Source organism: Euleptes europaea, chromosome 18, assembly GCF_029931775.1.
Source record: "Euleptes europaea isolate rEulEur1 chromosome 18, rEulEur1.hap1, whole genome shotgun sequence".
In the NCBI taxonomy this organism is placed as follows: domain Eukaryota; kingdom Metazoa; phylum Chordata; class Lepidosauria; order Squamata; family Sphaerodactylidae; genus Euleptes; species Euleptes europaea.
Genome location: NC_079329.1, coordinates 22,463,481 through 22,486,659, shown reverse-complemented (window position 1 = coordinate 22,486,659; position 23,179 = coordinate 22,463,481). Strand labels below are relative to the sequence as shown.

Below are 23,179 nucleotides of genomic sequence, written 5' to 3'. Positions count from 1 at the left end.
CTTTGAGAAAGGCAGGACAGAAGGCCTGCTCATCTATTTCTTCAGCCCAGGAGGACTGGCCCAGTTACACTCTCAAACTATCAATCCCACCCCTTTCAAGAGACTGTTTGTTACCAAGCCAACCTCAGGCCCACACAATTTTGCAAAGTTCTTTTTACTTCTTAATTCTGTGCAAGTTCCCTGTTGTACAACTAGAAGCTGAAAGCATTTACCAAGTCATTTAATTTCCTCTCCCCCCCTTCCAGAATCTACATACAGTGACGAGCAACCAAGAGATACCTCCTCTCCCTTTGCTACACCAACAAACACCTTGCTAGTTTGTGAATCTTTTGTTTTATTTTGTAAGCAGAAATGTGAGAAATCACACTGCAGGAAAAAAAAAGTTTTAAAAAATCTTCACACATGGCACTCAGATTTGGGTCCCCTTCCTCCCCCATTACTGGAAACACTTGAGATCTCCCTTCGCTTGTGAGAAATGGAGATAAACTGATGGAAGTTCCTTCAAGGGTGCAGGAGGCCAAAGAGAGCCTTTGTCAAACCCAAGGATGTCAGGCCGCGGCGGGCGACCCCTGGGAGGAAACGGGAGCTGGGGGCTGGTGATGCCGGTATGCGACCCCCCACTTTTCCTCCTGCCAGCGCCCAAGGTGCCAGCAGGCAACGACACCGGACACTGAGGGGCATCCCCAGTCAAACCTGCTATCCCCAGCCAAACCTTAACACTGGAAAATCTTGGCATAATCCTAAAAACCCTGGTCAACATAAGAACACAAGAAAGGCCATGCTGGATCAGACCAAGGCCCATCAAGCCCAGCAGTCTGTTCACACAGTGGCCAACTAGGTGCCTCTGGGAAGCCCGCAAACAACACGATGGCAGCAGCACTATCCTGCCTGTGTTCCACAGCACCTAATGTAATGGGCATGCTCCTCTGATACTGGAGAGAATAGGCATGCATCATGACTAGTATCCATTTTGACTAGAAGCCATGGATAGCCCTATCCTACGAGACAGCAAAGGCCCCCAGTAAACAATGCAGGAGTAGGATCACAGAACTGAAAGAACAATGGCAATGAAAAATTGGCTAATTGTCTAAAATTGTCTACCGTAACAAAGAAAGGGGCATCAGAAAGATGGAGGACAAAACGGAAGGTAAAAGCAAGCCATTATAGCACAATGGGGGGGGGGGGGGACTGCCACAAAGTCCAATGGCCAAAACACAGTTTTTCTGTCAGCCTTACCTCAGTATGGATGTTGGGCACGGAGCCAGTGAGCCCGTTTTCTGTGATGGCGCAGTTGGAGCTGTTGGGGGAACTGGGGCCAGACCCAGGGGCACTGTTGCACATTGAAGACACTGCAAGCAGAGGGGAGAAGAAGGGAGGTTGCCACTGTGTCAGTCCCGGTACTCACATGAACACACATGAAGCTGCCTTTTACTGAATCAGACCCTTGGTCCATCAAAGTCAGTATTGTCTGCTCAGACCGGAAGTCTCTCCAGGGTCTCAGGCCGAGAAAGGTCTTTCACATCACCTACTTGCCTAGTCCCTTTAACTGGAGAGGCCGGGGATTGAATTTTGGACCTTCTGCATGCCAAGCAGATGCTCCACCACTGAGCCACGGCCCCTCCCCAGAACATAAGTAAAGCCAAGAACACATGAAGCTGCCTTATGCTGAATCAGACCCTTGGTCCATCAAAGTTAGTATTGTTTGCTCAGCCCAACAGCGGCTCTCCAGGGTCTCAGGCAGGGGTCTTTCACATCACCCACTTGCCTCGTCCCTTTAACCGGAGATGCCGAGGATTGAACCTGGGACCTTCTGCAGGCCGAGCAGATGCTCTACCACTGAGCCACATGTAGCTGTATTCCCTGCCTTTCTCCCCAAAGTAGCTCACATCATTCTTCTGGTATTCATTTATCTTCACAACAACCCCATGAAGTAGATTAGGCTGAGAGTGTGTGACTGGCCCAAGATCACCCAGAAAGTTTCTATGGAAGAGTGGGGATTTGAGCCTGGGTCTTCCAGAACCTACTCCTACACTGTAACCAGTACACAATACTGGCTCTCGACTTCTCATTATCTTTGTCTACAGAGGAATCCGAGTGTGAACCGCAGGACCACTGAGTGTTGCCAAGGATTCTAGACAGTATCCTGCGGCATGCAGTGAATGTGGATATGCTGTCAGCTCTAAAAGTCATCTAAGACTTCCACACAACAGAAGGAGATCAATAGGGGTGGGCAGACTGTTCTCCAGAAACCCCCAGCCTTCTCGTTAATGAACCCCTGATGGGCTGAGAAAGAACTTCAGGTACCTCTGGAACACAGTTGGAAAGCGACTGATCTATTCCCGTCACAAAATTTAGCTTTTCAGCATTTGCAGAAAAGGTAAGCGTTGTACGCACACGAGGCATGGCTTTTGGCATGCGGACGCAGGTGACAAAAATCTCCCAGGGGCGTGTACTGTATTACAAAGTTCTTGGTCAGGCTCACTTTTGAGGGGTAAGGACATTTGGATTAATTTGGACATTTGGATTTTTATATATATATATATATATATATATATATATATATATATATATATATATATATATATATATATATATATATTCTGCCTTGTTGCTTGCTATTTCAAATACATCTTTCTGTGGTGGTGGAAAGTGCTGTCAAGTCACGGCCAACCAAAGGCAACTGCGTAGGGTTTTCAAGGCAAGAGACGTTCAGAGGTGGCTTGCCATTGCCTGCCTCTGCATAGCAACCCTGGACTTCCTTGGCAGTCTCACATCCGAGTAGTAATCAGGGCTGACTCTGCTTAGCTTCCGAAATCTGACAACACCGGGCTAACCTGAGCCATCCAGGTCATCTGGTTAAAATTAAATCAAAAGAGTTTCCATCTAGACATCAGGAAGAACTTTCTAACAGTTAGAGCGGTTCCTCAGTGGAACAAGCTTACTCAGGAGGTGGTAAGCTCTCCTTCCCTGGAGGTTTTTAAGCAGAGGCTAGATGGCCATCTGTCAGCATTGCTGATTCTATGACCTTAGGCAGTTCATGAGAGGGAGACCATCTTGGCCATCTTCTGGGCATGGAGTAGGGGTCACTGGGTGTGTGTGTGGGGGGGGAGGTAGTTGTAAATTTCCTGCATGATGCAGGGGGTTGGACTAGATGACCCTGGTGGTCCCTTCCAACTCTATGATTCTATAATCTTTCTATACTGGCTAGAAATAAACTGAAATTTAACCATAGATACAAAAGCTACATGAAATGCCTGCCTGCAATATGGAACCTCAGGTATTTATACAAGCAAGCTGTCAGCCTACAGGTGCCCTTCCCTTCCATCTAAAATAAAAATTCCCTCAAAAGCAGCAGATGTTTTGGGATTATACACCCTTCCTCTTCCCTGCCCCCAAAACAAAACGACCACTGGCCAGATTTTGACCTTCTCACCTGTGATTTCAATTGCCCGCTTCTTGAAGGTGCTGATGACGGTCCCATCTTTCCTCCGCAGCAAGGGGCTGCTCCGCCTCTCCGCAACCTTCTGTTTTAACCGTGACCTCACTTTTAAGTTGGGTTCTGATGCTGGAAAGAAAGAGAACGTGGAGGGGCAATGAGAGGAAAAGCCAAAGGAGCAGCCAGGTTGCTGGCAAGGCAGACTGGCACAGGGGAAAGATGGTGAGGGAAAGCCAAACTATGCTTGCACTGACACTAGTCATTCGTGTTCCCAATGGAGGAATCACACCTCTTTACCCTAAAGCAACACATTTCAGAGAATAGCCCTACCTCACAAGTGGACAATCTAGAGTGGCAATCTTGGTGTACAACGCAAATCCCATAGAGATTATGTGCTCTATGGAGGTCTACAAGAGCAAATTGTTGACAGAAACCAACATCAGGCAGGGGGTTGGACATGCACAGGAAGCTCTATGCATGCAGATATACCCCATTCATGGCCAATGATCTTCTCATACGCAGGAGTTCCCCTTTACGAAGCCTTTGCACAACTCATTCCCGTGCAAAACTGTGCGCACAATGGAGCCACAGCCCATGTTTGCCCGGCTATACTGGACAAGGCTGTATATTCTTCTTTCCACCTCATCTAGAAGATCTCACCCTCATCTTCTAGTGTTCCCAACACTGCCTAGGCAAATGCTGGCAGATTTGGGGGAGGGGCCAGTGCCTGGGGAGGGTGGAATTTGATATTCTAGGGATATCCTCTAAGCTTTATGATAAAGACCATAGAGTCTAGGGGAAATGTTCCTACAGCCTCACTGTGGAGGCTATTTTTTTTCTCCCTCTCCTCAATTTCTCAAGGGCAGGAGACTGCGGCTGAGGGCAGAAAATACTCCACCAGGCCCAGGCAATTAGGACGTCTATCTTCTTCTCACCTAGTTCTCATCTCTCCGTCGAAAATTATACAAAGTCATGTGCGTTACCGTTAACTCTCATTCCGATCACATTCATAGCTATGCATTAGAGGCTAAGCAAAACATATTTATTATGTCTCTCAGCTTCACTGAATTCATTCTCAATGCTTTCAAAATTTTATTTGCAAGCAAAAAAGGTCTAGTCTGATAAACCAGGTCAGCATGCAATAAGCATAGAATACTTCAATAATTTTCAGAGAAGTTTAGTTCTAGAAAAAAAGATCTGGTTTCGTGTAACAGCTGGGCTCCCCTCCCCACCCCGGGAAAAAAAAAAACTTGTTTACAGAGAAACTCTTGCAAGGAGCAGCTGTGCTGTTACATTAGCTTTATTTATTTAGTTGATATTAAAATATTTTCCCCCTGCCCTTCCATTCATTACTGGATCTGCAAAGGCAGCTTATGATAAATTTAAACACTGTATGAAATAAGAACATCAAAGAACCCCCAAACCAAAAACCAACACAAAGCAGCAGATGTAAAAACTTCCCACAGATTTAAATAGAAACCAAAGCTCACTGACACAGAAGAGGTTTCAAATCACGCTGAAAAGGCAAAGGAAGGCAACACAAAAAGAAAACCGCTCTGTTGGAGTGCCGCAGTTTTTGCGCGGCTGCAGAGAAGGGCCGGTCATGTGCACACACCTACTGCATGTCAGGCATTAACATGCCAATTGCAAAGAAGCTCTGGTTGCACCTAAAAGTGCAAAGCTTGCCTACACAGTTGGCCTTGCTAATCCTATTTGCACAAGAATCCTAGTAAAAGAGCTCAGCCAAGGCTAAATGCAGAATGCTTTAACTTAGGCCATTTATGCTTGGTAATTAGCAGTGCGTTCCAGGCTGAAGCACCCGGCATTTTTTTATTATTATTATTTTTCCCACCCTGAACCGTCATTTAGGAAGTGACTGTGAAGCCGGCCAAACCTACTTCAAATTTCTTAAGAGCTCCATTAACGCGACCTTTAGTGTTTGCTCCACCTCCACACTGAAGAATCCCCTCAAGGACCCATGCAAAATGACAGCCGTGCGTTAACTATGCAAACGGCGGTTGGCCAGTGGAAGAACAAAGGAGCAGGCGAGTGAGGGGGGGTGGATTTTCTCCTTTTGCATCAGGACCGTGAATAAGCATTTTAAAGGTCGCATTTTAAAAAAGAGTTTTGAGAGAGGATCAAAATTGACCCTGCATGAATGTTCTAGATCAGTGGTTCCCAAACTTTTTGGGCCGCCGCCCCCTTGATTCCACAAATTCAAGCCCAGCGACCCTACCCTATCCCAACAACACAGTTGAAGGGGCCCACCTTTAGCACCCCCTGCTGCCCCCTTGCCTCTTAATGCCCCCCTAGGTAATCCCACCACCCCTCAGCGGGTGGTACTGCCCACTTTGGGAACCACTGGCCTAGATGAATATCCAGAGAAAATGAGGTTTTCTTATTATTTTTTGTACGGGACTCTAATTTCAACAAGAAGCCGGACTTCCACGAAGCTTGTCGATAATATTTCTAACGAGCACCCCCTTCCATCTCTATAGGGTTGCCAACCTTCAGTTAACAGCTGGAATCTCCTGCTATTACAACTGATCTCCAGCCGATAGATATCAGTTCCCCTGGAGAAAATGGCCGCTTTGGCAATTGGACTCTATGGCATTGAAGTCCCTCCCCTCCCAAAACACTGCCCTCCTCAGGCTCCGCCCCAAAAACCTCCCACCGGTGGCAAAGGACCTGGCAGCCCTACATCTGTACCTCTTCAGCTGAAAAGACACACATGCCAGGACTTTACAAGCCAATATTTCTTAAAAGAGAACCCGCCCCCCCTTCCATCGCTCTCCCACCCAGCATGCAACGGAGGACCTCCTTTCCCGCCCACCCAGCTCAGTTTTCTTGTTTATTCCACCCCCGGCGACATCTGCTGACCAGTTTTCCGGAGTGGAAAGTCGTCTCTGCTGTCATAAGTGCCGAGTAAAGGTAGTTTGCAAGAGGGTGGCGTTCCTGGACTTCCTGTCTGGGGAGGGGAACTCTGGTCCAATGAGGTATGGTGGGCCCCCCTGGAGAAACATGGAAGGAAAATGACCGACATGAGTGTATTGGTAGCAGATCCAACAGACTCCCTCCCACCTGTTTTTTTACCCTTGCTTCCTAATTTAATACACTGAAAATGACAGACCGAAATGGAGAATGGATAAGTGTTTGAAAATGTCTTTTTGCCGGGGCCAAAATGGCAGGGCCAGCTATCGGGAGCACATGACCTCGATATTACAGAAATTACACTGGCTACCGATCTGCTCACAAGTCCAATTCAAGATGTTGGTTTTGATCTTCAAAGTCCTACATGGCTTGGGGCCAGTGTGTCTCTGAAGAAGCTTATTCTCCCATATTCTCCCATATGTGTGTGTGTTAAGTGCTGTCAAGTCGCTTCCGACTCATGGCGACCCTATGAATGAAAGTCCTCCAAAATGTCCTATCTTTGACAGCCTTGCTTAGATCTTGCACACTGAAGGCTGTGGCTTCCTTTATTGAGTCAATCCATCTCTTGTTGGGTCTTCCTCTTTTCCTGCTGCCCTCAACTTTTCCTAGCATGACTGTCTTTTCCAGTGACTCTTGTCGTCTCATGGCGTGACCAAAATACGATAGCCTCAGTTTAGTCATTTTAGCTTCTAGGGTCAGTTCAGGCTTGATGGTGGAGCCAAGGAATAGAAAGTCTTGAACAATTTCAATTTCCTCATTGTCAACCTTAAAGTTGTGTAATTCTCCTGTAGTCATTACTTTTGTTTTCTTGATGTTCAGCTGTAGTCCTGCTTTGGCTGCTTAGTTCAGCTGTAGTCCTGCTTTCTCCCATATGCCCGGGAATTAAGATCACACAGAGAGGCCCTCCTGACTGTCCCATCAATCAAAGAAGCTCGTTTGGTGGGTACACTACAGAAGACCTTTTTAGTGGCAGTCCTACAATTGTGGAACAACCTCCGCAGGGATGTGTACATGGCCCCCTCACTTTTGATCTTTAGGAGACAGTTGAAGAGGGCTTGATTTAGGATTGCATTTGGTTAAGTTTACCAGCAGTCCTGAGCTGTGATTTAAAATTTCGGTTTTTATGTTTTCAATGTATTTTATGTGCTTTATCTATGTTGTAAGCCGCCTTGAGCTCCATAAGGAAGAAAAGTGGCCAATAAATGTTATAAATAAATAATACAGCACAAAACATATCCAGCCATTTACCTCCTTAACTTCTACTCTGTATGGTCAGTTTCTGTTTTACCTGTTTTATCTGGCATATTAGCTGCAAATAAAATTTATTTGGTTCTTGTAGGTTATCCGGGCTGTGTAACCGTGGTCTTGGAATTTTCTTTCCTGACGTTTCGCCAGCAACTGTGGCAGGCATCTTCAGAGTAGTAACACTCAGTGTTACTACTCTGAAGATGCCTGCCACAGTTGCTGGCGAAACGTCAGGAAAGAAAATTCCAAGACCACGGTTACACAGCCCGGATAACCTACAAGAACCAATGAACTCTGACCGTGAAAGCCTTCGACAATATTTTTAAAATTTATTTATTTACCTCCTTAACTTCACTAATTACAATCTGCACTATCATCAAGACAATTTTTTCAGTCATTTGCTTTTTTTTTTTTACATAACCTGCAATTCTATTTTTTCTGTTCCACCTATTTGTCCATTCTGCCTGGGTAGCTAGAAAGCACACACATTCCTACGGCCAATTTAAACTGCTCTGATTAAAGAGAAAATGGTTTCTACTTTGAATCTTCCCCTACATCCCTGGACCTCCCTGCCACTGGAGACCTTCATAAGCAAAGCTCTGAGCCTTTTGAATAGCTGTTTCTTTGGATTGGCCCTTACTAAAGAAAATAAACAGGTCGGAGGGGAGGTAATGCAGTATTTCATGTGCGAACGTTACTTGATTGCGTTTGCTTAACAGGGCGGTTTTTGAAATGATGTTTTCCCTTGGTATGGTGCAGACTAGTACAATATATAAAATTAATATGAGATTAGCTGGAATTGTGGTTGAGGGAGGAGTCTACAGGCATTCCAAACTTCCACAAAGCTGAACGGACGATTCAGGTTTCTATTCTTGAATGTGGGTTAAAGAGATTGGGGGACGTGACACAGGAGGTGATCCAAGGGCTAGGTAAGAATAACTATGGCTAATGATAGAGAAGAAGGAAGGCGGGGGTGGGGGTGGTAGCCCATACGGGATCAGTCCTAAGCTGCTCTCTAAATAGATTACCCGTCTAAGGCAGGCCCAGGAAATCTTGTGAGCTATCAAGAGGCTAGTAGCCTGGGAGCGGGAGGGGGGGAAATCAGAGGCCAAACACAGCCTACAAAAGACGATATCAATGTTTTACAGGCCACAAAGTTGGAGGGGGGGGGGAAGGAAGCAGAAAACAGTGAGACCGCCTTCCACCATTAATCTTAACTCGACGATTACGGCACCAAGAATGATAACAGTGGAGAAGAGGTATGGGACATTCTAAAGCAGTGGTTCCCAAAGTGGGCAGTACCACCCCCTGGGGGTGGGTGAGATTACCTAGGGGGGCATTAAGAGGCAAGGGGGGAGCAGGGGGGCGCTAAAGGTGGGCCCCTTCAACTGTGTTGTTGGGATAGGGTAGGGGGCACTGGGGTTGGGTTTGTGGAACCAAGGGGGCGGCGGCCCAAAAATTTTGAGAACCACTGGTCTACAGCAGTGGTTTTCAAAGTGGGCAGTACCATCCCCTGGGGGGGATTACCTAGGGGGGCACTAAGAGGCAAGGGGGCAGCAGGGAGGCGCTAGAGGTAGGCCCCTTCAACTGTGTTGCTGGGTTAGGGTAGGAGGCACTGGGGTTGAGTTTGTGGAACCAAGTGGGGGGCAACCCGAAATGTTTGGGAACCACTGGTCTAGAGGAAGAAGGCAATGTAGAAGACTGCATTCTGCACATTTTCTCACATACGAAAAAGTTCAAAGGTTTAGGAAGATTTTAATGGATGCTTCTCGTGGGGACCATTACACGTGCTCCAGCTACAGGGCCGAAGCCCCAAGACGTGACTGGTCTCCCCTATCTCATCTCCTCTTTCTAACCACTACACCCTGCTGGCTCTTAAGTTTACCCTCAGCATTTATGCAGTATTTACAATCAAGGAAGTTACAGAAGGGTATAAAGGATAAGACTGTTCTCCTCGGCTAAGATACAAAAACTCAGACTAAAATTTGCAGACACGTGGGTTAATTTATGCAATGGGCAGGTGGCGGGGGGTCCTGCTACATCCTTTCAAAACTGAGAGCTACTTCCTAACCACAGGTGGGCAGGGGCAAACTACAGTCGCTTGGAAGCGAAGCTCAGGTTCCAGCACATGCTCAAAGCTGGTCTTCCCCCCACCCCACCCCAGATTACTTCTCTCGTTTCAAGGCTGAGACCAAACTCCGCCAAAGCCCTGTAAATCCCAGAGGGGAGCAAAAAAACGCAAAGCTTGCCAGCATTTGGGGTGCTGAGGGAGGGAATGGTTCAAGCCGCCAAGTACAGCAGACTCTTTCGACTTGCTGAGAAGGAACTCCTGAAGTTTCAGCTTCACTTCGGTGCTGGCGATGGCACCTGTGTGGAAGATGAAGGGGGAAAAGAACGTCGGGTTAGCAACACACGTAGGCTGAACCGGCGGCAGGAAGTGCGGCCTCTGAGCAAAGATGGGCTCCCCTAAAATTCCAGAAACCATCCTGTCAACATCCACACCTGACCCCTCCGACGAGAGCAGAGAATGTCACCTACAGCCACAACAGGTTCCGTTGTGGCCAGGAGTGTCAAACATAAGGCCCGCGGGCCAGATCCGGCCCCTTGAGAGCTCTTATCCGGCCCGCGAGCCAGCCGAGGAAGCCACACCACCCCCCATTCTCGATCTGGGCTGGCGAGGCATGGCTCGGCCTGACCAAGTGACATTTATATAATATCCGGCACTCGCAGCAATCGAGTTCAACACCCCTGATCTAGACCAAAGGTTCTTAGCCTTTTTTGTGCTGTGGACCCCTTTAGCACTCCGGTGAAGCCTATGGACCCCCTTCTTAGAATAATGTTTTTAAATGCACCAAATACACAGGATTACAAAAGACACCAAATATATTGAAATACATGGGCTAGAGCTAGGGTTATGCTAAAGTGCAGTTCGCGGTAGTGAAAAAAAATGTACTTTCCCCCCCATTCAAGTTCACAGACCCCCCTGCAATTGGTACGTGGACCCCAGGTTAAGAACCCCTCATCTAGACATTCCTTACCATGCAACGTTTCACACCAGCATGATGTATATTTTTTCCCTCCCATCGGATACCCTCCAGGCTATCCCTGAGTTTGGAATCAGCTCCAACTTAGCCAAGGACATGGGGGGGGGGGGGCATCTCCTTGCTTCTGACTTTGGGGGCAATTTTTTTGACTGGGTTTCTGAAGTCTGCTAGCCAAGCTCCATTGTTTATGTTGGATTGAATGTACAGTATTCAGACATATAGAACAATCCCATAGGAATGGGCACAGATGGGAATCAACTTACCCTGACTAGTCAGTATCCTGTGCTCCCTCAGAGGTATGTGAGAGTGGCAGGAAAGGGAAGGGGGCACCCTTTTTTTACCTCTGTACTTACTTCAGCAGTAGGGTGAATATCTTAGCAAGTTTCCACTGCTGGGGGTAGAAGGGCTTTGTTCTGGGGAGGTGTAGGATTAGAACTTGATTGGCCTTCACCCCCTTCCATTTCTGACGACATAAAGTAACATGGCCATAACATCCTTATTCTGCTGTAACTTGGAAGTACAGCCATGCAAGACAGTGACTATATTTACCCCAAAAGGAAGAAGACGCTACATGTTTGAGATGGGCCCTCTCAAAAAAAGGTTAGACATAGGCCATTTCTGTTTCCCTCGCGGTAGCTTTGATTATACTTCGCTTTGATTAAGCATGCCTTTCCCTGCCATCAGAGGTCGCCTCGCTCTCCCCGAGTATTTTGCCCATGTTTTCCAGATGCTGTTTCAGCCAAAATCCAGAAAACTCGAGTAAAACGCACGGAAACACACAGGGAGCGCGATGCCACCTCTGACAGTTGGGAAAGGCATGCACAATCAAAAGGAAGCCTTGAAGCAGTTGGCGGGGTTGATCACGGGGAAACAGCCCTGCATAAATGGCCATCAAGAGGTTTTTTTTTTAAATCACCAGACATATATCTAACTTGACTGCAAATTTAAGGTGACACCCTATTTTTCTTGATGGCACTCCTGGAAAAGAACTTAGTCAGTCTTCCTTCCAGGTAAACAGGGTGATTCCAATTCCCTTCTTCATCTGCCCAGAGTGGTGTTGGCAAGCTTTGGCCGAAGGACTCCGGTTTTGGCACCAATTCTTAGGACGGAAGCTTGAAATCTCAGCGCTGTCGGCAAGCCTGCACATTTGACAGCTTCTTTCAAGACTCCGTGCACACCTGCTTATGGTAACTACGGCACACGTAAACTGGAGGTGACAGCCAACAATCTGGCACTAACAACTGAACTAGCTTTATGTCCTGTGCAATTAATTTCCATGTTTATTTGCATGACGAGCCGTCCACAGTCTTCAAAGCTGCGCAATCATGACTGCACACATTCACAGATGATACGTTATAACCCCTGGAATGTGAGTGGAAGAGCGACTATTTTAACACTGCTGTTTCATGTGACCTCACCAGCCAACCCCCCCTTCCAGAGTCTCAAGATTTGGGATGCTGGAGACCCAGTAGAGCTAGCCTGCCTTTGTAGCTTTATGGATGTATTATGGGGGTGGAGGCTAAAATGATCAGCTATCTTATTTAACTTCACAAGACATGAAGTGACTCAGGGCTGGACCCAGCCAGCTTTTCTACTGGTGAAAAAGGGAGGAGGGAGATCTTAGGATCATAGAATTGGAAGGGACCACCAGGGTAATCTAAGTCCAACCCCCTGCACAATGCAGGAAATTCACAACTGCCTCCCCCCACACCCCCAGTGACCCCTACTCCATGCCCAGAAGATGGCCAAGATGCCCTCCCTCTCATCAACTGCCTAAGGTCATAGAATCAGCATTGCTGACAGATGGCCATCTAGCATCTGCTTAAAAACCTCCAGGAAAGAAGAGCTTACCAACATGTTGAACACATGAAGCTGCCTTATACTGAATCAGATCATCAAGGTCCATCAAAGTCAGTATTGTCTACTTAGACTGGCAGCAGCTCTCCAGAGTCTCCACTGAGGAACTGCTCTGTTAGAAAATTCTTCCTAATGTCTAGACGGAAACTCTTTTGATTTAATTTCAACCCGTTGGTTCTGGTCCGACCTTCTGGGGCAACAGAAAACAACTCGGCACCCTCCTCTATATGACAGCCCTTCAAGTACTTGAAGGTGGGTATCATATCAACTCTCAGTCTTCTCCTCTTCAGGCTAAACATACCCATGGAAATAAGAAGAGGAAAAGTGGGTGGAAGCTCAGGCAACAGTACTGAGAGAATGACAACAGGAGGAAGGAAGAAGAGTCAGACAGGACAATGTAAGAAGGACTAGAACGGGGGGGTATCGAACTAAATTGTTACGAGAGCCGGATATGACATAAATGTCACTAGGTCGGGCTGGGCCATGCCTCACCAGCCCAGATTGAGAGTGGAGGGGTTGCCCAATAAGAGCTCTCAAGGGGCTGGACTCCGTCCTCGGGCCTTACATTTGACACCCTTGGACTAGAATCTCAATTTCGACGGGGAAATTAACCGGGATCCTGTGCTTCAAGAAAGGGATGCTCCAATGAGGACAGTAGAAAACGGAGCTTAGTAGCTGGACGCTCAGAATCTCCTACCAAGCAGAGACAAAAGTAATGTACGTAAACAGACAAAATGGTGTGGGAGGCAGTGTCCAGATGCTGCCTTGTGTATTTCCTGCCTTGGTATGATAACATCGTAGCCGACCTACATTTCACAGGTTCAAATGTTAAAACTATTTTTGTGCTTCTAAGGAATATTGCCTTCATTATGCCCTACTGTGGGCGAAGACAACAAGTGTGTTTCAGAATGAAAAAAACAAAACGACACATCAGTTCACAGAAATAAGAAAACCATGCCCACCACCATTCTCCATTCTTAAACAATCGGCTACAATCGTAGAGACTGTAATTCAGATTGAAGAGAACTGGCTCCTCTCTCCAGGATATTCCTTCCCTGAATTTTCAGCTCATTAAAAAAATGTAAGTGGGCAATTACTTCGCACTTTTTAATTGTCATAAAATTGTATTTTATGTTTCTGAAACCTAGTGGGCTATCTGCATTTAGGTTCTAGTTGCTATGCACTGATTCTCCTTTGTGTAATCACATTTAAGCCATCACAAAAGTTCTGGGGCCATCTGCCCACTAATGGAAGAGTTCCTGGCATCTATGATGGCATTTGTTTGTTTGTTTTGCCACTGAGTCACAGCCAACTTCCAGTGACCCTATAGGGATTTTAAAGCAAGAGACGTTCAGAGGTGGCTTGCCCATTGCCTTCCTCTGCATAACGACCCTGGGATTCCTGAGTGATCTCCCATCCAAATAATGACCACGGCCAACCCTGCTTAGCTTCCAAAATCTGGCTAGCCTCTGCTATCCTGGTCAGGGGATGGAGGGGCTAAATTCTTGGCAGTTAATGATTGTCTATTGTGGCTGTTGTTGTTTGCTTGTTTGTTTTTGCTGGCCAGAGACCGTATTAATAAATTATTGTTGTTGTTGTTATTGTTGTTATTATTATTATGGCAGTTAATGAGTCTCTACTTTTTTTCTTCTGGCTGTTTGGTTATTTGTGACAGTTACAGGTACATGAGTTAGACCGGTAATTCTTAAAATCCAGCTTATTTACTCTTATGTCCTAAAACAGGGGTCCCCCAAGAGGTAGCTTGTGAGCTACCTGAAGCTTGCCAGCTGCTGCACAGTAGCTTGGGCATCCCCTAGATCAAAGCTTCTTAAACTGTGGGTTGCGACCCCATATTGGGTTATGTAACTGAATGTGGGGGTCGAGAACAATATGGCAACCGTAAAAGGTTTCTGAACCTTTTAAATGTTTGATTGGTATACCTACTTTATATACCTATATACCCGGGGTCGCATAAAAAATTATAAGGTGAAAAGGGGTTGTGAGTGGAAAAAGCTTAAGAAGCCCTGCCCTAGATGATCTAGGAAAAGATCGTAAAAAGATCTGTCCAGGCTATTTTTTTACAAAGGTTTTATTTCATAGGATTTTCCTCTGTATTGCTCAGCTGACAGGTTCATTTCTGGTACTCTTCCTAGTCCTTTTTCTGCTCCTAAAGCAGAACAAAAACTTGGTAATATACAGGGGGAGATGCAGCTCAGAATACTCTTCATTACTTAGAAGTAGCTCTTCATGAAAGAAAAGACTGGAAACCCCTGCCCTCAAATAAATCTTTTAAAAGTAAAATAAATGCTTAAGGTTTTTGATTTAAGAAAGAAGCGTGTCACCATTTGAATTTTGGGTGTCACTGATTCATTTTTAAGCGTATGCCGGCAATGGCGATCTTAACGGATTTTAAATTTTCTTTTTTATTGTGCTTCTCTGTCATTTCTTTTCAAGTTTTACAAAGCTGAGTTAAAAAAAAACACAGTATAAAGGTTTTTGTGGCTTAAAAAAAGAAACACAGTTGAAAATATACCATTTTAGCTCCTATCTCTCCAACCCTGACCCTAGGGGATACAGTAGAAGAAGAAGAGTAGGTTTTTATATGCCGACTTTTCTCTACCACTTAAAGAAGAATCAAACCGGCTTACAATCACCTTCCCTTCCCCTCCCCACAACAGACACCCTGTGAGGTAGGTGAGGCTGAGAGAGCTCCAAGAGAGCTGTGACTAGCCCAAGGTCGCCCAGCTGGCTTCATGTGGAGGAGTGGGGAAACCAACCTGGTTCACCAGATTAGCGTCCACCACTCACGTGGAGGAGTGGGGAGTCAAACCCGGTTCTCCAGATCACAGTCCACCGCTCCAAATCTCAATCAACAATACGCAAATGAAAACTCACTCTCTTTGCTCTTCTCCTTGTTGCGCAAGATGAGCAGCTGCTGCTCCAGGCGCTGCTTCTCCAGCTCTTCCTGTCGCTGCTGCTCCCGCTTGCGCTGCTGTTCCAGCTCCTGTTGACGCTTTGCGGCCAGCATCTCCTGCTGCTGCTGCAAAGGGGAGGTGGGGCACTGCATTAACACCGTGGCAGGCAAGAAGGGGCAAAAAACATTTTGACAATTCAAAGAGTGCAGGGTGTTGTTTTTCTCCACCTCCCCCACACACATACACACAACCCAGACTCCCAACTTCCAAAGAAGACACTGCAAGAGTTCAGACCTGCCCCCCCAACCCAGCCCTGAGTTCCAGTCCAGTGCCTAAAACCTCCCGTACCATTAACAACTGCACAACTGGCAGGGTTTCTTCCCATCATTTTTAGCAGTTCCAGGGTTTAGAGTAGAGACGAGCCAGCTGAAAGACAGAGAGACAGCAAACTCCCAAGGTCAGGTCTACCATAGTGGATTTTAAAGTTTTGGGGTCAGGAAGCAATTTTCCTCCAGGCCAGACTGGCCAGGGATCCTGAAGCTTTTTTTTATTTTTTATTTTTTTTGGCCATCTTCTGGGCATGGAGGAGGGGTCACTGGGGGTATGAGGGGAGGAGGTAGTTGTGAATTTCCTGCATTGTGCAGGGGGGTGGACTAGATGACCCCGGAAGACCCTTCTAACTCTGTAATTCTATGAAGTGCATTGCCTTGGGAGCCCTCTCTCTGCCTCTCCTTCCATCGCTGCTCCTGCTGCCTCCCAGAAGGAGCAGTAGGTCTATAGCACATCAGTCCCTTTAAACTTTAAAGGGCCTTTACTGTCAATGGGTGGTAGACCAGGGCTCCAGAGGCCAGGTCTACTGCCCATCAAAAATAATGGCCCTCTAAATGGACAATATGCTGCAGACCAGAAGGCGCATACTCTCTCCTCCCCACTAGCTGCTCCTGCTACAACTGGGGGGGAGGCGGGGGGGAGGAAGCAGTGCAGGCTCCTTCTACTAAGCTTCCGTTCCTTCAGAGCAAGACTGAGGGGGAAGCGCAAGGTAGATTTCTCTCTTATGTCTGGTTTCCCAAGAATAAATCTGGACCCCACCAGTAAGCAGGCCTCATTCAGACAGACTAAGACACTTCTAGGGTAGGCATCTTTCTGCGAACACGCAGTAACAGTATTTTATCCAAAATGCATAAGGCCTTCTTCTTCCCACAATCTGAGCTGTTCTTTCCTGGAAAAATCTCAATGTCTGTGTGGCGGGCTGAGAGTAGAAGGTTGGTCACACCACGCTGGCACGAACAGCCAGACTAAATTTGGCTCATATATAGTACAAAATCCTAGAGGACTGAAAAAGAGGTCTTTGTAAGAGACTGACAAATGTGGGAGGGTAGACGGGTGTCAAACTAGAAAAGGATGGAAGTCAAAGTTGAAAAGATGCCACTATTCAAAAGGACTGCTGAATAAGTAGATATACGTCTCATCAGATTCTATTATTTTCCAAAACACACACAACGCAGCAAAAAAGGCCCAGATAGGGAAATATGGGAAGACGGCTCGAACAGAAGCGTTTGCAAGATGTTCATCAAGACACCAGCAGCTGTTTTTATTTAGCCCATTTATGTAGATTATGTAGATCCTTTTCTGGTTTGGAGTGGTGGACTCTAATCTGGAGAACCGGGTTACTTTCCCCACTCCTCCACATGAAGCCAGCTGGGTGACCTTGGTCTAGTGACGGTTCTCTCAGCTCCACCTACCTCACAGGGTGTCTGTTGTGGGGAGGGGAAGGCGACTGTAAGCCGGTTTGATTCTTCCTTGAGTGGTAGAGAAAGTTGGCATATAAAAACCAACAGACACCCTGTGAGGTAGGTGGGGCTGAGAGAGCTCAAAGAGAGCTGTGACCAGCCCAAGGTCACCCAGCTGGCATCATGTGTAGGAGTGGGGAAACCAGCCCAGTTCACCAGATTAGAATCTGGCACCAGTGTGGTGTAGTAGTTAAGAGTGGTGGAGCGGGGGACTCTGATCTGGAGAACCGGGTTTGATTCCCCACTCCTCCACATAAGAACATAAGAAAGGCCCTGCTGGATCAGACCAAGGCCCATCAAGTCCAGCAGTCTGTTCACACAGTGGCCAACCAGGTGCCTCTAGGAAGCCACAAACAAGACGACTGCAGCAGCACCATCCTGCCTGTGCTCCACCCAATATATTAGGCACGCTCCTCTGCTACTAGAGAGAATAGGTATGCAGCATGACTAGTATCCATTCTAACTAATAGCCATGAATACCCCTTTCCTCCATGAATATGTCCACTCCCCTCTTAAAGCCCTCCAAGCTGGCAGCCATCACCACATCCTGGGGCAGGGAGTTCCACAATTTAACTATGCGTTGTGTGAAAAAATACTTCCTTTTATCTGTTTTGAATCTCTCGCCCTCCAGCTTCAGCAGATGACCCCGCGTTCTAGTATTATGGGAGAGGAAGAAAAACTTCTCCCTGTCCACTCTCTCCAAACCATGTATAATTTTATAGACCTCTATCATGTCTCCCCTTAGCCGCCTTCTTTCCAAGCTAAACAGCCCTAAGTGTCTTTACTGCTCCCCATAGGACAGTTGCTCTAGTCCCCTAATCATTTTGGTTGCTCTTTTCTGCACCTTCTCAAGCTCTGTAATATCCTTTTTTAGGTGTGGTGACCAGAACTGTACACAGTATTCCAAGTGTGGTCTCACCATAAATTTGTACAAGGGCAGTATGATAGCAGCAGTTTTATTCTCTATTCCTCGTCTAATTATGGCCAGCATGGAATTTGCCTTTTTCCCAGCAGGTCCACATGAGCGGCGGAGGCTAATCTGGTGAACTGGAGTTGTTTCCCCACTCCTCCACACAAAGCCAGCTGAGTGACCTTGGGCTAGTCACACCCTCTCAGCCCCACCTACCTCACAGGGTGTCTGTTGTGGGGAGGGGAAGGGAAGGTGCTGGTAAGCCGGTTTGATTCTCCCTTGAGCGGTAGAGAAAGTTGGCATATAAAAACCAACTCTTCTTCTTCATGTGGAGGAGTGGGGAATCGAACCCAGTTCTCCAGATCAGAGTCCACCGCTCCAAACCACCACTCTTAACCACTACACCATGCTGATATCAATAATAATAATGGGGAGAACCATCAGGGAGGGGGCAAAAAACGGGGGTAAGGGGGAAAGGGAAAAGAAGGGTGAAGGAAAACAGGGGGAGAAAGAAGTGGGAGAAGGGAAGGGACCGGGGGAAGGGAGGCCATCTAGAATGGAACTTTTCTCGGTTTCCCACCAAATTACCTTGAGGTGCTTCTGCAGCTGGACTTCGTGCTGCCGCGTGAGGTGCTCGTGCTGCTTCTGAAACTCGGCAAAGAGCAGCTGCTTCTGCAAATGCTGCTGCTGTTTTAGGGCCAGAAGCTCCTGCTGCAGCTGTTGTTCCCGGGCGGCAGGGTCCACGCTGGGCAGGCTGGGCCGGGCATCCATCCGCAGGTCCACCGGGCTGCTGTTGCTGCTGCTGTTGCAGGAAGTCTGCATCACCACAGGAAGCACCGGCTTCAAGTCCACAGCTAGGGAGGAGAGGAGAAGGACACACGAACACGTGAAGCTGCCTTATACCGAATCAGACCCTTGGGTCCATCGAAGTCAGTCTTGTCTACTCAGACCGGCAGTGGCTCTCCAGGGTTTCAGGCAGGGGGTCTTTCACATCACCTCCTTGCCTAGTCCCTTTAACTGGAGATGCTGGGGATTGAACCTGGGACAGTGGTTTCAACTGGTATGGATCTTTTATGACTACAAAAAGGGCTGAGATGCTGCCTTTTAAAAAAAAAACCAGTTAGGTAATAACCTTCACAGTCATATGGCAAACTCTGGATATGCACAACCCTCATGGCAAAACTGCTATCTGATGACTTGTGAGGTCTTCCTCGCTATTGAATGGGCTGCTGTGATGTCATGGAAACTCCACGAACACTGTGGCTGCTTAGAAATGACTGTTGTTACCCCAAGAATCTTGACAGAGTTCTGCAGCTTTTGTGAGGGCTAAGAAAGATTACTTGAATAGGAAATACTCTTAAAAGGCTGCAGTTGTGTGTACAAGTGAAGGTACTTTGAGTCTAGGGAAGTTCAGGTAGGCAGGCAAGGAGACCAAAAAGGCCACAGGTGGGAACGTTCTGGCAACAAGGGTTGGAATGGCCAGCTATCACTGAGGCCCGTGGCTTGACACAGGGCCTACTGGCAACCAGAGGTGATTGGACCATCTGTTCCTATCAGGAACAGGAAGTCAGGTGGAGAACCTCCCATTTCCTGCAGAGAGAGACAGTAGGATTTAAAGGATATTGTGCATATGGGCATGCATACACATCTGCACAAGGGGGAACAAAGGAGGGCATCTTGCTTAGTGCCCCCCAAAGCACCTGGGTCTTTCTTGGTGGTGCTCTCCATCAGGCATACAGTTGAGAAATCTAGAGATACCCCCTTCCATTAAGGAGGGAACAAGTCTACACTGACTGCCAAGAGTTCATTAAACATGATGCAGAACAGAGCAATCCCATGCAAAGAGAGTGTAGCATTCAATTAAGTTTGGAAATTCCATGCCTACTTTTTTCAGATTACTTCCAGCATGTGATGAAGTCTCATGAAATTTGTGCCTGGGAATATTAATCCGCCTCTAAGGTGAATTAATCAGAAGGAGATTGAGACTAGGAAGGGCAGCCATGAAGGAGGTAGAAAAGATTTTGAAGTGTAAGGATGTGCCACTGGCCACCAAGACTAGATTAATTCAAACCATTGTATTTCCTATTTCTATATGTGGGTGTGAAAGCTGGACAGTGAAGAAAGCTGATAGGAAGAAAGTAGATTCCTTTGAAATGTGGTGTTGGAGGAGAGTGTTACAGATTCCGTGGACTGCCAAAAAAACAAATCAGTGGGTTATAGATCAAATCAAGCCTAAACTGACCCTAGAGGCTAAAATGACTAAACTGAGGCTATCGTATTTTGGCCACATTATGAGAAGACAAGAGTCTTCCCCTGGAAAAGACAGTCATGCTAGGAAAAGCTGAGGGCAGCAGGAAAAGAGGAAGACCCAACAAGATATGGATGGACTCAATAAAGGAAGCCACGGCCCTCAAGTTGCAAGATCTGAGCAAGGCTGTCAAAGATAGGACATTTTGGAGGACTTTCATGCATAGGGTCGCCATGAGTCGGAAGCGACTTGACGGCACTTAACACACACACACTAAGGTGCCATACTACTGAACGGCATTTAAGACAATTTCCTGTTTAGAGAAACTGAACATTGGGCCTACCTGGCCAAAGCCCATTGTGTTTTTTCATTAATGTTTTTATTTTCCAAACATGAAAACGACACATACAATGTACACCACACACTCCATATACATAGTCAATGCTCCATGCCTAAAATAGGATCTTCATCTATGAGCGGAGATGCATCATTCTTTCATTCTTTCATCATTCTATATTATCTAACATTAATCTTTAACTCTTACAAGTAAATAAATCTTTTAAACCAAGCGGGGGCTAAATATAATTAACCTCCCCCCTCCAGCAAACTTAACAACCACACAAAACTTAATAGTTACTGCCTTATACTTATATCAATTAGTATATATTCCACTATAATATCTAAAAAAAAAATGGTTATACAAATTTAATATTATTAGATCTAAAAAAGAGATATGTATATGCATATACAGCTACTTTCCATCACAGTGGTCTACATTTGTAGTGCTACTTAACACTGTTATAAATTGGCATTAACTTTCTCTTCTGCAAGCTCCCTATATGGGGGGGTGGGGGGAACGCCTATTTTGGACATTGTAAGGGGTAGGATGGATTGGGGCAGCACATTCATTGGAACATTTTGGGCGTTCTTAAATTTATTAACTGGAATGTTATGTTTTGCGTCCTCTCAAGTGTTGTGTTGTGAGCTGCCTTGAGTTTGCAAAGGTAAGGCAGGGTATAAGTATTTTAAACAAAAAGCAACAGCAACAACAGCATGAGGTGGTGAGATTCAGAGGTGACAAAATGGGCAGAGCCACTTCAGAAGGCAAGGTGATAGTTTTTAGGCTTGTCAGCCCCAAACCAAACCCCCCTGTAAACAGATCACTATGTGAAGCTGTATCTGAAGAAGTGAGCTGTGACTCACGAAAGCTTATACCCTGCCAGAAATTTTGTTAGTCTTTAAGGTGCTACTGGACTCTTGCCCTTTCCCTGTAAATAAACAAGCTAGCGCATCAGGGAGAAAGGATCTAGCCAAGCCCTTCTGGCTATGCTAGTTCTCCATCTACAGGGAAAAACTGATGTAGGAGAGTGCTGAAAAACGTAAATCCTCACTAGTGCTCTGAAGCATTACAGCCGGTCCTAACACCTCTGCACTCTGCCACCTCATTCTCCAACATGGCAGACCAAGCTTGAGTCTGCAATCACACACATAGAATCATAGAGTTGGAAGGGACCACCAGGGTCATCTAGTTCAACCCCCTGCACAATGCAGGAAATTCACAACTATCTCCCCCCCCACACCCCCAGTGACCCCCACTCCATGCCCAGAAGACGGCCAAGATTCCCTCCCTCTCATGATCTGCCAAAGGTCATAGAATCAGCATTGCTGGCAGATGGCCATCTAGCCTCTGCTTAAAAACCTCCAGGGAAGGAGAGCTTACCACCTCCCGAGGAAGCCTGTTCCACTGAGGAACCCCTTTAACGGTTAGAAAATTCTTCCTAATATCTAGGCGGAAACTCTTGATTTAATTTCAACCCGTTGGTTCTGGTCCAACCTTCTGGGGCAACAGAAAACAACTCGGCACCATCTTCTAGATGACAACCCTCCAAGTACTTGAAGATGATTATCATGTAATCTCTCAGTCTTCTCCTCTTGAAGCTAAACATACCCAGCTCCTTCAACCTTTCCTCATAGCACTTGGTCTCCAGACCCCTCACATCTTCGTTGCCATCCTCTGGACACGTTCCAACTTGTCTACATCCTTCTTATATTGCAGGGCCCAAAACTGAACACAATAGGTGAGGTCTAACCAGAGCAGAGTAAAGCTCATACTGGCAGCGGCTCTCCAGGGTCTCAGGCAGGGGTCTTTCACATCACCTACTACCTGGTCCATTTAACTGGAGATGCCAGGGATTGAACCTGGGGCCTTTTGCTTACCAAGCAGATTCTCTACCACTGAACCACGGCCGCACTCATATCAGGGAATAAGCCTCGCTGAGCTCAATGGGACATGGGTATGCTTAAATTTCACAGAGATGGGCGGGGCCTGGGAAATACCTCTCGTCCTCTCCTCTGTCCCCACCGCAGTCCCGAAGGCTGAATGAGAAAGACAACTTGAAGACGCACAAAAATGTGATCTGCAAATGGATGCGTGTCTCTTTAACTTCTCTGATCTGCAGCCAACCAGCTGCTGGACGTTTTCCAAGCAAGTGTCTGGAGGAGCGAAACAGACGCATGAAGCCAGACAGCTTTTCAAAGTTGCCTGTTTCACGTGTCTTTGGGATTTCAGCCACGGGGGGCTGTGTTCCTCACAAGCACGCTGCCTGGCTATGGACTTTAAAACGATGGCCCAAGCTCCTCTAGAAGAGAACTGGCTAAGGATAGAACTCTTTGCAGAAAAAAAAAACATAGGGGGTCGTAAAAGTTCAGTGATCTATTCCGTGTAGGGTTGCCAACCTCCAGGTACCAGCTAGAGATCTCCTGCTATTACAACTCATCAACAGCCAATAGAGATGAGTTCACT

General features: G+C 46.7%; 1 protein-coding gene across 1 annotated transcript in view; it reads right to left on the bottom strand.

The window, feature by feature from the left end:
- HDAC5 (histone deacetylase 5) overlaps positions 1-23,179 on the bottom strand; it is a 98,523-nt gene that overhangs the window by 39,448 nt on the left and 35,896 nt on the right. Inside the window, exons 2-7 of the mRNA XM_056864818.1 lie at positions 18,717-18,982; positions 15,409-15,553; positions 9,862-9,979; positions 6,317-6,447; positions 3,434-3,565; positions 1,237-1,349 (exon numbers count right to left, since the gene is read on the bottom strand). Coding sequence (XP_056720796.1) covers positions 1,237-1,349; positions 3,434-3,565; positions 6,317-6,447; positions 9,862-9,979; positions 15,409-15,553; positions 18,717-18,982 — 905 coding nt within the window. The remainder of the gene's footprint in view (positions 1-1,236; positions 1,350-3,433; positions 3,566-6,316; positions 6,448-9,861; positions 9,980-15,408; positions 15,554-18,716; positions 18,983-23,179) is intronic.